Here is a 15,807-nt window from a genome sequence, read left to right as displayed (position 1 = left end):
GTGAGATGTTTTGATCTTTTTTTTGGTAATTTATAAATAGTTCATTGTTTATCCTTTGTCCTTCACATCCCTTTTCTCTTCTCATCTCAGCTGATAAGCGATGGCAGCATTGTCTATGCAGAAGCTCTCTGGGACCATGTCACTATGGATGATCAAGAGCTGGGCTTCAAAGCTGGAGATGTCATTAGAGTCCTGGAAGCTTCCAACAAAGACTGGTGGTGGGGAAGAAATGAGGACAAAGAAGCCTGGTTTCCAGCTAGCTTTGTCAGGGTTAGTATCTCTGTTGCTTTTGCACCATTCATACATGAGGTCCTTGTAGTAGAACATGGCGGAGACCATGGTGTTAAGTCCAAAAGAAGGGGCAGATCTTCAGCATCTTTACATCCAAACACCAGAGGTGTAACTCATGGTGACTTCCCACATTATAATGCAGTAGAGGATCGTACCCTCAGATCCTCTGGCTCCTCACTTCTTTATTTGTATGGTCCTTTTGTAGTCAAAGAAATTTCACTAGTAGAAATGAGGACAGCAGAAAGCTCAGCCAGGAGTGTATACAAAGAGAACAGCAGTTTGTGTGAGAGACTGGGGCAAGCTGTGCTGTGTGCTGCTGGCTTCTGATACTGCAGGGATTTCTTGGTAAAATGGCATAATTTATTACCATAGTCTTCTTTAGGAGTCTGGTTCATAGTCTGAGATTCCTCGTCAGAACTTAACCAAGTTATTGTGACTCTTGAGTGATCTCACTGAATTATGTTTTATAATTTAATTTAATTTACTTTTTGAGAGCCTTTAATGAAACTTGGGCTACACTGTACTTAAGTACTGCGCAGTCTGCAAGAGGTGGTTCCTGCCTTTAGCTCTCTAAACAAAATGGACAATCAGAAGAAAGTGGATGAGGGAGGTGCTGTTACTCAGACAGGGAGTTGGGGCAGTAAAAGAATATTTTGAAGTGTTTGAAAGAGTTGTTTGCTTTTTAAATTTTTACTCATAAGCTGGTATGGCCCAAATTGCACATTAACTATTAGTAAGGGCAAGAAATAAACTTAATTCTGGAGGATACACAGGCTACACAACATGCATCTCTCTGATGCTGGGTGTAGAGAGCCATGGATTTAACCAACTTGAAAAAAAAATCTCAACACATTATTTGAATATCTGGTGAGTAGAATGGGAATTTTTATTTCTGTGGAATGCTGTCTTGTAAGGAAGGGATGGGAACATTTCTGTCACAAGTTATCTCTTATTTGTAAGATGTTTGTAATGATTTTGTCATGTTTTGTAAAAGTTTGCTGTTTTACTCTGCTCTGCTTTGTTGTGGCTGCAGCTGCGAGTTAATCAGGAAGAACTGCCAGAAAACTGCAATAGTATCCAGGATGAAGAACAAGATGCAGATATTAGCAAGCATCGTCAGAAAATAGCTGAAAACAAGGATCAGATGAGAACCAACGTTATACAGGAAATTATGAACACAGAACGAGTCTATATCAAGCATCTCAAGGACATCTGTGAGGTACTTACTTTTTAGCTGAGGGCATTCAGTTGACTTGATGGGAGCAAAGCATCCCATCTAAGTTAAGAAAGGGAATTGTTTCCCATGTCACAATATTCTAAACTGTGCTTGTAATGCTGTCGGTCAGATCCTCGTTGTGCCCTCGTAAGGCTTTCCTCTCTGCAGGCTGCCACAAGGCACCACTTCCTTTTTGAAAAAAAAAACATTCCACTTTTGACACGGAAAAAATAGTTTGCATGTCTGACTGCTATTTCCATAGTAATAAGTGAGAGGAAGTGCAGTTTATTTAAAGCTTTTTATCACTTGGTTTAGATAGAGAACTTACAGTGATTTTAATAGAATCTGCTACAGTTCAGAGACTAAACCTTTTGTAAGTAGTGTGCAAAAAGAATGTTTTCTGGATGAGATTTTCTCCAGCAAAGAGACTTTTTTTGGATGCTTCAGAGCTACAAAGTCTTTAAAGAACTAATTGGTTTGAACCATGAAATATTGAGAACACTGTTTTTTTTCTTATTATTCAAATTTTCATGAGGGACCTCATTCCATCAAGAAGCTTCTTAATACTTTTCACTGACATTTGCTTTCTCTGATGTGGACTGTGATGCATCTGACTTGTTTTTCACGTGTGTTTGTGGTTAACATCTGGATGGGTGCTTAGCAACCTACAGGATGTTCTTACTACACTTAGTTTGCTGGTTCTCTCTGTATTTGCTATGTTGTTATCCTTCAGTCATTGCTAGGTTCTTTCATGGACCACGCAGTAGACATGACAGCAGTTTGTTTTTTAGTGAATCAGGCCTTTTTGAGGAAAGATATAAGGGAAGACAAAAACACAAAATTTTTTTGTTAACTGGCAGGCTTTTAAAAAAAAAACAAAACTTTAAATGCAAGTTTTGTCATTTAGATTTACTGTTTCCTTCTGATAGCAAGCTTGATTGAGTGCCTAAAGGATGAGGGAGGAATTTGTACACACAGCTGCATCAGTGCCATGGCTAGCCGAGTTCTGGGGCTCTCTACATGTTGTACCAACTTACTAACTTTTAGTCTGCTGTTGTGTTTCTCTAATACATATCTCCTTCAAATAAGATGACATTCCTCTGAGCTTTGTACAGAAGAGCATACACATTTTTGAAGTATAGAAACAGTACTGCATGTTCAACATTTTGGGTAGAGATGGTCTGTTATCCTCCAAGTGAATCTGTAGGGTGGTGCAAGCAGGCATGAGCTGAAAATACACTCAGATAGGACTGAGCCAGAAAAGCTGCTGCAGATAATAGTCCAAATGTGCCAGTGCTGCACTAGAATGAATCACTAGCGCTGGTGCAGCCAAGAAGGAGAAATTTGCTGTGTTTGAGAAGTGCCTGCAGTCCACATTAAAGAGCTACACAGGAGCTTATTTTCCTGGTAAACCTCAATAGCAGGCTTTTTACATCTGTCTGCTCCCAAAGCTGTTTGGGAGAACCCTGCCTGGAAGCGGCCACATGGAGCAGCCTGACAGATAGCCCCTGTCATACCAGCTACCCTTTGGAGTCATCTGCACCCATAACTGACAAGGGAATGGAGCACAGCTGCTATTCGTGCTATCAGCTGCTGTTCTGCACACTCCTGTCACTGCACAGCCAGAGCAGCAGGTAGCTGAAGTTCTGCATGGTGACAGCAGCTGAGTCTGGAGCCCCTGGCCTCATGTTTACCTCTTGGCTGTGGGAGCACTGATAGGATCTGGTTACTGACCTAATGCTGTGGAGTAGAACTTGCATCTACTTACCATTGGATACAAAGGAACTGGACCTGTGTAATGTCCTTGCAAGTGAGCACACACAAAAAGGGAAAACTAATTGTATTTTTGTGTCAATCTTTCTTGTACTATACCAGTACTTTCAGCGAAGAATAGCTAAATGTTCTGAACATATCATAATATGACCTTAATTTTGCTTCCCTGACTTAGACTGGGTCCTACCTATACCAGCTGCCTAAGGAACCAGTATTTTATCCTTGGTAGAAATTGTCTGTATATTAATTGTTTCAGTGTTTGTTCCTGTAAAGAAGAACTGTTATGGCACAGGGGATTACAGAAAAGCACAGCAGCCGGAGCAGTAGTTGCATGTTGCATTGGAAGAATCGATTTGGGCATGAATCTGCAATCTCCTTGTCCAGTCGTGTCTGTATGGCTGGGAAACCACTCACATGCCCGTCAATCATTGGATTTTTGCCAGTTGAATGGGATGCTTTCAGGGCAGAAACTGTTATTGTATCTTCAAACTGATGAGGTTTTTGTTGTTTCCAGGGTTACATTCGGCAGTGTCGCAAACATACAGGAATGTTCACCACAGCCCAGCTGAGCACCATTTTTGGAAATATTGAGGATATTTACAAATTCCAAAGAAAGTTTTTGAAGGATCTTGAGAAACAGTACAACAAAGAAGAACCTCATCTGAGTGAGATAGGGTCATGCTTTCTCCAACATGTACGTTGCAGAAGTTGGTTTTATTTATGATATGAACAAAATCTGATCAGAAAATGATAACTGCTTGAGGGGACTTCACTAACAAGTGGCTATCAAATGTTGAGCTTTAAACAGGTAGCATTTTAGAATGTAAAGTATTTGCAATCAAATTTAAAAATATTTAAATATTTCAGATTCCTCTTTAGGAAGTATGTGTCTTTGTGCACGATTTCAAAACCATAGTGATCACAGATGAGCTGGACTGTCTGCAATGATCTCAGATCGCTTATTTGGGCATGCAGTAACTTCCTAAAGAAAATAAGGATTGAAGGTGGTGGGCAAGGAGTCTTAATTCATAATAGAAATGTAGCTGTCAAGTCATTGTGATTTCAAGGATTCCCCAAACAAAAGCACTTCTTGAAGTAATGAGCTTGATCATCCTGACTTAATGAAAGCTTTTATCTCTGTGTTCATACAGAGAACATACACAGCTTTGGAAGTTAAAGGTAGATTTATGTGTAATTACAAAGCTGGTTGTTACTGAATTTAGAAACAATATTAAAAATGAATCAATTAAAGTAGATATAGCAGCTGTTACAAAAAATGTCTTTCATCCTTTGTAATCAACTACATCGGTTAATGCTTTGACTTTTTCTTTTTTGTAGCAAGAAGGCTTTGCTATTTATTCAGAATATTGTAACAATCATCCCAGTGCCTGCATTGAACTTTCCAAACTAATGAAACAGGGCAAATACCGTCACTTCTTCGAGGCCTGTCGCTTGCTTCAGCAGATGATTGACATTGCCATCGATGGTTTTCTTCTCACACCTGTTCAAAAAATCTGCAAATACCCTCTGCAGCTTGCAGAATTGCTCAAATACACCACGCAGGAGCACAGGTGAGAGAATTAAAAAGGCAAACCTTTACCCAGTAACCTAATTACTGAAAGCTTTTGGTGACAAAGCAGCAGTTCTCAAGATCAGGAGCAAAACTACCAGTGACTCCAATAGAGGGGAGCTCCTTATGGGCATCTTGGACCCATCACAACATTATCAAAATTTTATAAAAAATCATTAGCAAAATGTTGTTCAGGGATTTCCTGGGTATTCTTGCATTTGTTGCTGTGGCCTTCTGATAAAAATTGACAATAAAAGTAGGTTGTACTCCACCAAGTCTCCCAGTAACTTCAAGGCAAATTCTTATTGCCCCAAAATAAATACAGAATACTTGGAGATCGCTATTTCCATAGCAGTTCCATTAAAAATCTGATATGAGGATCTTTGTTATTTGCACTCTTTGTAATCTGCTTTATATCTAAGCTACATCAGTGGGCTTTCTGGATACATGCTAGAACAACTGTTTTGTTCATTTGTAAGCTCACCGTAATGATCCCATTCTCTCAGAACTGAACTCCTCACCAAACACAAGCTGAGTTTTTACCACTCAGTGTAACATTGCAAGTGATGAAAATCAGAGGAAAAATACAGAACTAGAGAAGAGATCTTAACAGGATAGGAAAAGTACTGTAAAAGTAACAGCTCTTCAGAAAAGGAAAGCTATAAATTAATAAAAGAATTCTTCTCATGAACCCACAATAAATACTTTTTTATTTGGTGTGTACCAGAAGGCTTTGATACTAGAAGGGACGATTGATTTTTCTTCCATTCCTCCGAACTACTTAGAATCATTGAATAGAATCATAGAATCCTGAGTGTAGGAAGGGATCTTTAAAGGCCATCTAGTCCAACTCCCCTGCAATGAGCAGGGACACCACAGCTCCATCAGGTTGCCTAGGGCCTGATCCAGCCTTGCCTAGAAAGTCTGTATGGGTGAGGATCCAGCACATCTTTGAGCAACCTGTTCCATTGCTGCAACACCCTCACTGTAAAAGAATTTTTCCTTATATCTAGCCTAAATCTACCCTGTTTGGGAAACAACACCAGACATTAGATTTTCACCTGGGATAAGTAAGAGCTGAAGTTGCAGGTTATTAGCCTTTCGGATACACTCCTAGGCTGATTACCTCTTTGACTAAATTAAGATTTTATCTTTAAATGCCTACCTTTTTATCGTACAATTGCAAGAAAAATATTCCTCTGTGACCCCAGTGCTCAAAGTCCAAATGCAGCCTGAGGTGATGCTTTGTGGGCAGAAGTCTGTGCTTGTTCAGCCTTCAGGAAACTCCACTTGGAAACAAGGGCATTTTTGCTAGGGACCAGAAGGGATGTTGACTGCTGGTATTCAGGGCTTTAGTTCTGGTGCCTACAGACACAGCCATGCTCTCAGTGTCCAGAGGTGCCCACAAGCAGACGGGCCCACACTCACACAGAACCTCAGCAAAGCTCAAATTCAGCCTATTCTTCTGTGGCTTTTTCTTTTGTTGTCTTAAAGTGGCTGAAGGTGTGGACAGGCTGCCATGAAGGCCATGCTTTGTGCCACAAGTGAGGGCTGATGTACACACTGGGAGAGGGAGCTGAGATAAGGAAGGACAGGAGTAGCACTGTGACTGTCCAGTGGTCACCCCTGGGACGTCTCCCAGACACAGGGAGGATCTTGTTGTTGTTCATCTCACTTCTTGAGTATACTGAGTGCAGATGTGTAAAGAAATGCATCCATCAGCAGCAGCTGATGAAAATAGGAACGGAGACAGAAGCAGATAAACAGGACAGTGACACTGATGTTCTGGCAGGGTTTATTTCTGTCTCATACTATACCTCCAGCTTCCTTTTCTGCAGGAGTCATAATGATAATGGAACAGAGGCAGCTGGGACTGTAAGGCAAAAAATAAGCCTCTTTCCTTCCTTCTTCTTAGAGACTATTTGAGAAAGGTGAAGGAGGGATGGATTCTATACAGAGGGAAATCCAAACCTGCCTACTGGCTGGGGAGAGCCATAAGCATATGTGGAGCTCAGGGAGAGAAGAGGGGAGCAGAGCAATGGAGGAAGAACGGGAGACTGAATTCCATCTGGAGCAGATGGGGGAAGGTGACAGCCTTGGCTCTCGCACACTTTCTCCACGAGAATGGGCCACTTTATCACTTTAATTCTCCTTGGTGCTCAGGCTCTTGGGTCCCTTGCTCAACTTGTTTGAGGTTGCTGTTGGTATCTTTTCTGCCTGCATAACTTTCCTTGTTCACATTTGTTCCCCCAGCCACTGGGAATGAAAAGAAGGAAATGCAACTGTTAAACTTGATCAAAGGGATGATCGTCACTATAAAATCCCTCTAAATCCCTTTGGTGAAATGTATAATCAGTTTTGGGTTTTACCATCGCTTTCAGTAGAGACACTATATCTATTCATTAATCTACTTCTGCCTCCTTGCACCAGTTCAGTCATTTGCTCCTGCACAGAATGCAGCAGTGCACTGTACAGATTGTTGTGTGAGGTCGAGGATAGCTGAGAATCATGTCTCTTCTTTAAGTGCTTTGAGTAAAAGGATAAATGCAGGACAGTAGTTCGAGTACCATGTCACATTTTCTAAGTGCATCATGCCCATTGTACAAGTGATCTTTGAAACATGCCTACATTTCACAGTGATTATAACAACATAAAAGCTGCTTATGAGGCCATGAAGAATGTGGCATGCCTAATCAATGAGCGAAAACGAAGATTGGAAAGCATAGACAAGATTGCATGTTGGCAAGTGTCTATAGTAGACTGGGAGGTAAGTGCCAGACCCTTTCCTGATCAAAGGTACTGCGTGCAGTGTCTTCTACAAGGTCTGTCCTTCTGCATGGAGGGTCGTTGGTGGGTGTCTACTTTTCAGCTGGTCACTGCTCAGTTGAAAGTCCAGTTGCAGTGGTTTTGTTACTGGTTACTTTGTTTATCGCTCAGGAAGAGCAGCAGGTAGTGCACGATCAGATGTCTTTGAGATGGCACTGACATGTAGGAGATGACAAAATGGATTTTTCTTTTGTACTTGGATTGTAGAATCTCATCCAGATTTGTGGTTGTTTTATCAAACTTGAACCTGCTTCAGTGACTTTAACAAGTGTCCTCCCAATTTATGCTGAAAGAAAGCAGACCAGAATCACTTTTATTGAGTTCACCTGTATGAGATTATCTACTTTCTATGGCATTTTCAGCTCTAATAGTTAAAATACAATAAAATGGAGTTAAGACTTGATTAGTGAAGTGAGACTGATTAGGCACATGCTAAGATCCGAAAATAATGTTTACTTACTTAAAGACTGTGTATCATCTTAGGGACCAGATGTGTTAGCCAGAAGCTCGGAACTGATCCACTCAGGAGAACTGACCAAAATATCAAAGCAAGGCAAAAGCCAGCAGAGGACTTTCTTCCTCTTTGACCATCAACTTGTGTTCTGTAAGAAGGACCTACTGAGAAGGGACATCTTGTATTATAAGGATCGTATCGACATGGATGAGATGAAACTTGTAGACACTGAGGATGGCAGAGACAAAGACTTTAACATTAATGTCAAGAATGCTTTTAAGATAATAAACAGAGCAACAGAAGAGGTTCATTTGTTCTGTGCAAAAAAGCAGGAGGATAAGAAGAGATGGATGGAGGCATGTGAAAGTGAAAGGAGAAGAGTTCGAGAAGATAAGGAAATGGGTAAGTGCAAGGATTTCCTCTCTTTCTGGTAGTAAGAACAAAAGAGGATGTTGTTTTCCACTTTTTTTTATGCTTTGTGCAGATGTGCACTCTGCCTTCTGGAGCTGTTGCCTCTGTTACCTGACATGGCCTTTAGCTGTATAAGTGAAGCCTGTTCAGGTGTGTTTGTGCTGTCATCGTGTGCCATTCTGCTCCATGTTACCATTCCCTTCCTGGTAGGCAACACTGCTCCAGAACACCCTGAGCGTGGGGAAACTCAAAAGGGGTAGCTGCAGAAGAGAGGTAGCAGTGGCAATGATAATGAGGAGATTTGTTTTAATAGCACTAACACTTATTTAAGCCTGGGTCATGCAATTCTGTGGAGCTGAGCAGGTCCATAGTAGTTGTACCTGTTTTGACGCAGGTGTCTTGAGCTAGAAGAAGTATAGTTGAGTAGAAATAGCCAATATCTGTCTGGTTTTGTGTGACAGTAGCTTGGATATTTTCTCCATTACCCAGAAGACAACTTGTTTTTCTTCTTTTTTTTTTTTTTTCATAAGTGAACACTTCCTTCAGCCAAAACCAGTGGAAGGGCGCCAGTGCTCTCAACCTCAGGTTTAAATTTGTCTTGTTGATTTTGTAAGTTATCTTGCTGGAGTTTGCGTAAAGCCTCTAATCTAACTGCTCTGAGATGAAATACACACTCGTCAAATGGCATTTTACTTCTATTTTCAAAAACACTTTGGTGCGGGTCATTGTCTCCCAAACCATATCTCGCTTTTCTTAGCTTTTATGAATACATATGAAAAAAGCCCACATCCAGAAAATCCTTCTCCAAACCACTAATAGTAACCCTAAGAAAGTGGTCTGATCTCTGCTGATGAAACTGCTTTCATTTTTTTTTTGTCTGTTTTCTTGTTTCTATAAAGGAAAAAAAAAAAAGCAGAATAAAATAAAAGAAACCTCACACCCCGAAATTATGGCTTAATGCTCTTTGTAAGTTAATAGACTGATTTGTAGTAAGTTCTCTGTAAGTTCGGGCTAAAAGAGTAAGGGGAGTTTTAAAAGCATAGAGCTATGCAGGGAAAGGCAGAATGGAATGAGAGCAGCTACTTCATTCTGCTTTTGAATTGCAGCTTCTGTGCTCTTCAAGTACAGATCAGTGAAAGGAGAGACATCACATAACGCGTAGTTTGCTCATGCTGGCATAACATACCTGTGTGTCTCCAATGCCATGTGTGCAGGGAGAGGAAAATAAAGTGCATGTCCATGGGCTCCAAATGATGCCAGATCTTTGGCTGCCTTTCACAGTGGATGTCTGCCTTGTCTGTACTCAGCACACATCAGTCACATACCTGATGTATGTCATATGTGAGAAACTGGAATGTGGGATCCAACCCCAGGCTGATGGCAGCCCCAATGGGATGCTCTGTCCTCGGGGTAGAGGGAATGTTGGCCTCCATAGCCTTCTGCCATGTCTGCGCTGCCAGGGACACTTCCTTGGCATGTTGAGGACATGCTGTATGAAGATGATGTCCACCCAGTGTCTTGTTCAAGAACTGTGCAAAGGAGTTACAATAGTTCCTTCTTTGTGTTGTACTGAGTTTATACATAGAGGCTAATCTAACATAAGAGCATGGATTTGCTCAGTGCACAGAAAGCTTTTCCAGCTTTTAAATCACATCTTTTATTCCATGTGGATCAGCAAATGAATTCATTAAATATGGGAAGTATAAGCAATGATTAGATAAATATTTTCATATCATGTCCTTTCTTTACTCTTTCTCATAGGAATGGAAATCTCAGAAAACCAGAAGAAACAAGCCATGCAGAACGCCCGTAAGTCAAGGCATGGAAAAATGAAAGGTAGGTGTTTAGGAATGGCATTGTGCTCCTATTTTGTTGCAGCATGTTTGTTATCAGGAATAAGTACAGGGATTGATTTTCTGAAGCTTTTACCTTTTCTTCTTGGGTTTACATGGAGATTGAATTATTCCCATTAGCCCAATTTCAAACTGAAACACCTTTGTGAACTGCCTACTAAGTCAGTTTCCCGTTCTCCTCTAGACAGTAAACTGCCATTATCTCTTTATCAGAGAAGAAGAACAAGAGGTTTATTTACAGCTGTAAGAAAGCGTTTGCAGAGAGGAAATCAAAAATGAGAGTTACCTTTTCCTTCCTTTGTTTTTATTCTGACAATTTACTCTTCAGTAATTCTGTGCTTTCTATTGAAAAGTTTTTAATATGCTTTCTGCGTGCCACATGTTGGTGAGCTCATAAATAGCATAGTCAGAATAGTTCCTTGCTGTCCTCTCTTGCTAATTACTTAGAAGTGCACAGTGAAGGAGTAGAAACTTGGTTTTCTGGAAACTTTTTTTATTCTTTCCCTCTCAGAAATCGTGTGGTTTTGTCTTTTTCAATCTTAATTTGAGTAAGTTTCTGAGTGTGTTGAGAAAATAAATAGAGCAAGTGGGAACAGACCAAGTCAGAATTTAGGAGTAAAGGAGTAAATTAATCTCTATTCCCTGGGATTAATGCTATTTTAAAGCACTTTAGCAATCATGAGATATCTGTAAAACCGCTCTGGATTACCAGGGGAGTGGCTGAAAGTTGTGATCAGGAGATTCTGTTCAGAATATCCAGGTCCAAAGTCTAAGGATATTTGCCTGCAGAAATATTTCCCAAAATGAAGAAATATATTTTCATTGGTAGCGGCATTTTACTTAGTCTTATCAGGGGGTTGACTACAGTAAAAGGTTCTACTTTTTTAAGCGTCTCCCTTTTGATATATGCAAATTTACCCATACGGATAATGTTGCCAGGCATTGTGAAATGGTTGCTTGTTTTTTGTACCAGTGATTTGTACTGGTGTTATTCTTAGCACAAATAAGCGCAGCAATTAAAAGGTTGTGCATCAGAGAGGGTGACACCTAGTAGTGCTTTCATGTAATGTCATGGCAAAATAAATTCTGTCTTTACTGACTACCGGATCTGTCCCATGATGCCATGCTCAATTTTTCCCCTCGCTGGTAACTCTGCTAGCTGTCTCATACTTTCTTCAACTCTTCCTGTTCCAGGTGTAAGCTATAATGGGTGTCCTGTGCCTCCTCTGCACCAGAGCTTGCATCCCATCCATCAGCGCCACATCACCGTGCCCACCAGCATCCCACAGCAGCAGGTCTTCGCCCTGGCAGAACCCAAGCGGAAGCCATCCCTCTTCTGGCATACCTTCAACAAACTCACCCCGTTCAAAAAGTGAAGGGCGCCAGCATGGAGAGAGACTTATTCCAAGGAAGGACCTTGGAGACCCAGTTAAGCGTATTTAAGCTCAGTGAATCTCCAGTTTTGGAGGAAAAACCGTGGGCTCCCTTGAGCCAGAAATAAAACTTTGTCTAGAAGAATAATGAAGTGGCTCAGCCCTGCTCTGAAGTAAATGTTGCCAAGTGTCAGCATTGCTAATGAAGAGCAGTTTCCTTTGGACAAAGACAGCTTACTGTTACTCTAAAGCAGCAGTATTTGATCTGTTTCTTAGTTATGCTGAAGTAATGATAGAACTGTGCAGATCATTGTAACATTTCATTTTTCTTAATCTTACGCTGATGGCCAAATTTAGTACAGGGAGGGATTTTTCCTTAAGGGTATGTGAGCAAGGAATCTTGGGGGAGTTTTCTCCTTTTGGAGAACCAAGCAGAGCTGCCCATTAAAATCAGGTGGATAACATGCCTAATCCTTCCTGTCTTTTTCTATTAAATTGCCAAGTGGCAGGAGAATGTCTCACAGGGCCTTACCATATTCCAGATTGGAACAGGGGAGTTTTATTCTGTCATATAGAAACATGAAGAGAGTGCAAAATGGACTACAAAGATGTGTGCATTTATTGCATACAAGTGGATACAAGAGGCGCCCAGGGCATCTCTGATTTCTTTCAGTCAGAGCAATATACTGCTTGCATGTATACTCTTCAGTATAGAGCTTTTATATCACTTCTTGTGCACTTCTTAGCCTGGGAGACGCTTCTTTATATTCCCAGTATGCTTATTTCTCTGTGAAAAAAGTTTGTTTTTTTTTTTTTAATGGAGATAATGTGAATGTACAATGTCAGAGGTGAGACAGTACGAGCTGACTGCTGACTGATGGCTATGCTACTTAGCCCACACACTTTGTACTCATGTAGCTTCACTTAGAAAATGGATGAATGGTAGTGGAAATGTCTCCATTAAGTTCTCAGAACAGTCTGGATCCATGCTTCTTCTATACTGGAAATCAACAATGAGTTGTGACCAGATTTCTTCACAAAGAAAGAGAAGTCCTACTGGAAGGGACAGAATAATTATGTGGATCAAAGATGGATTTCTGTCTCAGAGTCATTGGCCTGTGCTGGAAGGGGAAGGATCTGGCTGGAGAAAAGTCAGCTCTGGTCACATCCACAGGATGTGACCTGCATTGCTGTGAGTTGATCTGGAAGAACAACTTCTAAGTGCCACCAAGAAGAAACAGGATCTCACTATTTGCAGCACTGATCATTTCTACTCACTAACTCACAAAGAATGGCAAGACTATTGGTAATATGGAAGGAAAAGAGGACTCCTTATGTTTCAGAACTGATTTGTTATGAATGTCTTTCAAATACTTTATCATATGCTGCTGATTAGGGGCATTATCAAATGATAAGTGTAGATCCAAGAGTATTCTTTGACAGTGGATGCAATCACCTTTGTAATGAATCTGTAATATATGAAGAACAAACAATGGGCTAGAAGCCAGGCATCTTAATAACAATGTAAAAAAAGCCTTATTTTAAACATGTATTTGTTCCTACTGCTATTCTTACCTCTAACTTTCTACTTATCATCAGTGTTGAATCCCACTACTCTGATGGTTTTATGATTTGGTAACTTTCTGCAACTTCTGCAAAGTGCAGGTTTGTAGTTTTGATTTTAAATGACATCTGTGACGACTGTACATTTCAAATGCCTTGTGTATATAGCTCAGCAATAATGCAAAGTCTGGTGATGCTCAGCCAAATTGTTCACTCCATAGTGAACTTCATTGCTTGTGCTTTTCTGTAGTGATAGAAGATGACCTGAAACAGTTAGGAACTGGAAATATGCACTGACATTTTCAACAGCCCAGCTTAAAGACAGCGCACAAGAAGGACGGTGACAAAAGCTGGCTGGGTTCAGTTCTCGTGTTTAAAACAAGCTGTCTAAGAGATAATTTGGCATGCTCAATTTAAACTGATGAACTGACTTCCAAATGCCAGTGTAGATGCATGCCCTTCCACATAACTGAGCAACCCTTCTCTGCTTCTTACGTACTCATTTTCACGGGTACATCCCGTGTTCAGGCCTGCAAACCAAAGCAGTGCACATATCATGGAAGCGGAGATATTTCGTATCCACATTTTGAAAGAATTGTTCCAGATGCAAACACATCTGAAGTTGGATTGCAGTTCAGATGCAGAAACTTTCCCAGAGTGACCTGGAGACATTGTGAGAGTTAGATTCACAATTTTGTCTTTGATGAAAAGATTTTGGGATGTATCTTCTGTCACATCAGTGCCCATAAAGGCTCCTCCCATGTAGTAGTGCTGGTGCCTTAGCCCTAACAATGAACAGAAATGTTTGTATGTGGTTTTGGATGCAGCAGGTTGTTTTGTTGTGTTTTGTTTTTTTCCCTTAAGAGAACTTTCAAAAAGAGAAAACGTTTCATGGTGCAAATTACTCAGGACAGTTTTATATATAGTGCCCTACTTGTAGATGTGTTTTATAATGTCCTCTGTGTCTTTCTTTGCAATCTTCAATAGCTGAAGAGGCTACCAACACTGTACTTTATTGGGTTATATATTTGTCGGTCAAAGAATGTGCTGGCTATACAGCAAGACTGATAAAATGTAAGGAGGCAGGCCAAATTTGAACTACACCATAATCTTTTAAATGAATTACGGTTAAACAAAAACACGATTACATTATCCAACAAGTAAGGCGAATGTTTACTCGGGGATCAGTCTGATTTCAGAGTCTGTGGGGAAAAGAGCTGCTAATAAAATGTAAAATTTTCAGCTCTAGCATCTCTGTCCTTTAGCAGAACATGAAAGTCTTGACTTTCCTGATGACAAAACTTACCTTCAGAAAGCTCTTTTCCACTCACTTTTGTTTGCTATAAGTTACTGTCAAATGTTCTAGGGCAACTACTAAGCATACTTGTGCCTCATTTAGCTAAAGCACAGCCAGAGCCTTCCTGATGGCCTGCTGAGCAGACAACCTCAGACTTTTTGCATGAGATGCAGTAAAATGTAATTGTCTTCAAATGTGTTCCCACTGAGTTAGGATAATGCCAAACCATAATTGCATCTAACTGGGAGCATTTGATGTATAAAATAATACGATTGTTTTACAAGTGGCTCTTGCCATGCTAAATTTCACATTGAGTTTTAGTGGTCGGTGTAGTGAAGGAGTTCAAAGACAGACTGCTTAAATGTTCTGCGTTTTAGCTGTCTTTTGAAAATAATTGGAGCAGAGTTTTGGAGCCAAAGGTCTTTAGCCATAACTAACACAGTACCTTTCCTCGACCGCCTTTCTGCTTTTTTTCTATATGTGGCATCAGTGTGTAGGAGATGCCTTCTGAACGATCTCTAATTTAAAACTATTTGTTGTAAATACTAGGGATGAACTTGCGTGTGTATTTTATTTTGACAAGTGTTTTGTAACATTTTATCTTACTTTGTGCATCTCACCATCTGTGTGCTGTTACATGTGCTGTAAATCAAGCGTCTTGGCTACAGAGCAGATGAGTTGGCTGTTGACGGCTGAAACACAATGTATAGGACTGCAGTGTCTTCATGTGTATTTGTTCTGAAGTAATTGCATTACAATGTTTGTTTACTCTTGGAACGTTGTCAAATGAATCTATTTTCTGGAAATAAGTACAAACTTCCATTCCCATTGTTTTCCTCTCGTTGTACGTGTTTTAATTAAATAATGTACAGCTGAAGTTCTTCAGCTGTGTCTTATAAAATTTTATTGTACAGTTTTAGAAGTGCTGGACTTCTTACACTGGCTACAAAATCTCTTCTGTGTAGCAAGCGTTTTTCAGCTGTCCCATTTACTTTATTATTTTAAAGGAAAAAACATATCACACCATCTTCTGTTGGTTTCTAGTAACAACTTCAGTACTTCCCAGTACGAATTCATTTTAGCAGACTGCTGAACCCAGTTGTGGGGCTGAACTCTTCTTTGTTCATTCAGAAACCATCCTTATTAAGACCCCAGATATATGCATCCACTGTCATTGTAC

General features: G+C 40.3%; 1 protein-coding gene across 4 annotated transcripts in view; it reads left to right on the top strand.

Annotated features, from left to right (window-relative positions):
* The window catches only part of SPATA13 (spermatogenesis associated 13), a 57,827-nt gene extending 42,367 nt beyond the window's left edge, over window positions 1-15,460 (top strand). For all 4 annotated transcript variants that reach the window (XM_042868232.1, XM_042868233.1, XM_042868234.1 and 1 more), the window contains 8 exons: window positions 91-270; window positions 1,325-1,510; window positions 3,795-3,974; window positions 4,619-4,851; window positions 7,488-7,617; window positions 8,160-8,532; window positions 10,303-10,377; window positions 11,589-15,460. In XM_042868232.1, coding sequence (XP_042724166.1) covers window positions 91-270; window positions 1,325-1,510; window positions 3,795-3,974; window positions 4,619-4,851; window positions 7,488-7,617; window positions 8,160-8,532; window positions 10,303-10,377; window positions 11,589-11,770 — 1,539 coding nt within the window. In that variant the 3' untranslated portion in view covers window positions 11,771-15,460. The remainder of the gene's footprint in view (window positions 1-90; window positions 271-1,324; window positions 1,511-3,794; window positions 3,975-4,618; window positions 4,852-7,487; window positions 7,618-8,159; window positions 8,533-10,302; window positions 10,378-11,588) is intronic.
* The last annotated feature ends 347 nt before the right edge of the window (window positions 15,461-15,807 follow it).

The sequence above is a fragment of the Lagopus leucura genome, unplaced genomic scaffold, assembly GCF_019238085.1.
Source record: "Lagopus leucura isolate 7727_CA_CO unplaced genomic scaffold, USGS_WTPT01 Super-Scaffold_100001, whole genome shotgun sequence".
NCBI classification, from domain to species: Eukaryota; Metazoa; Chordata; class Aves; order Galliformes; family Phasianidae; genus Lagopus; species Lagopus leucura.
Note: the sequence above shows the minus strand (reverse complement) of the source record. Positions and strands in the feature narration are given on the sequence as shown.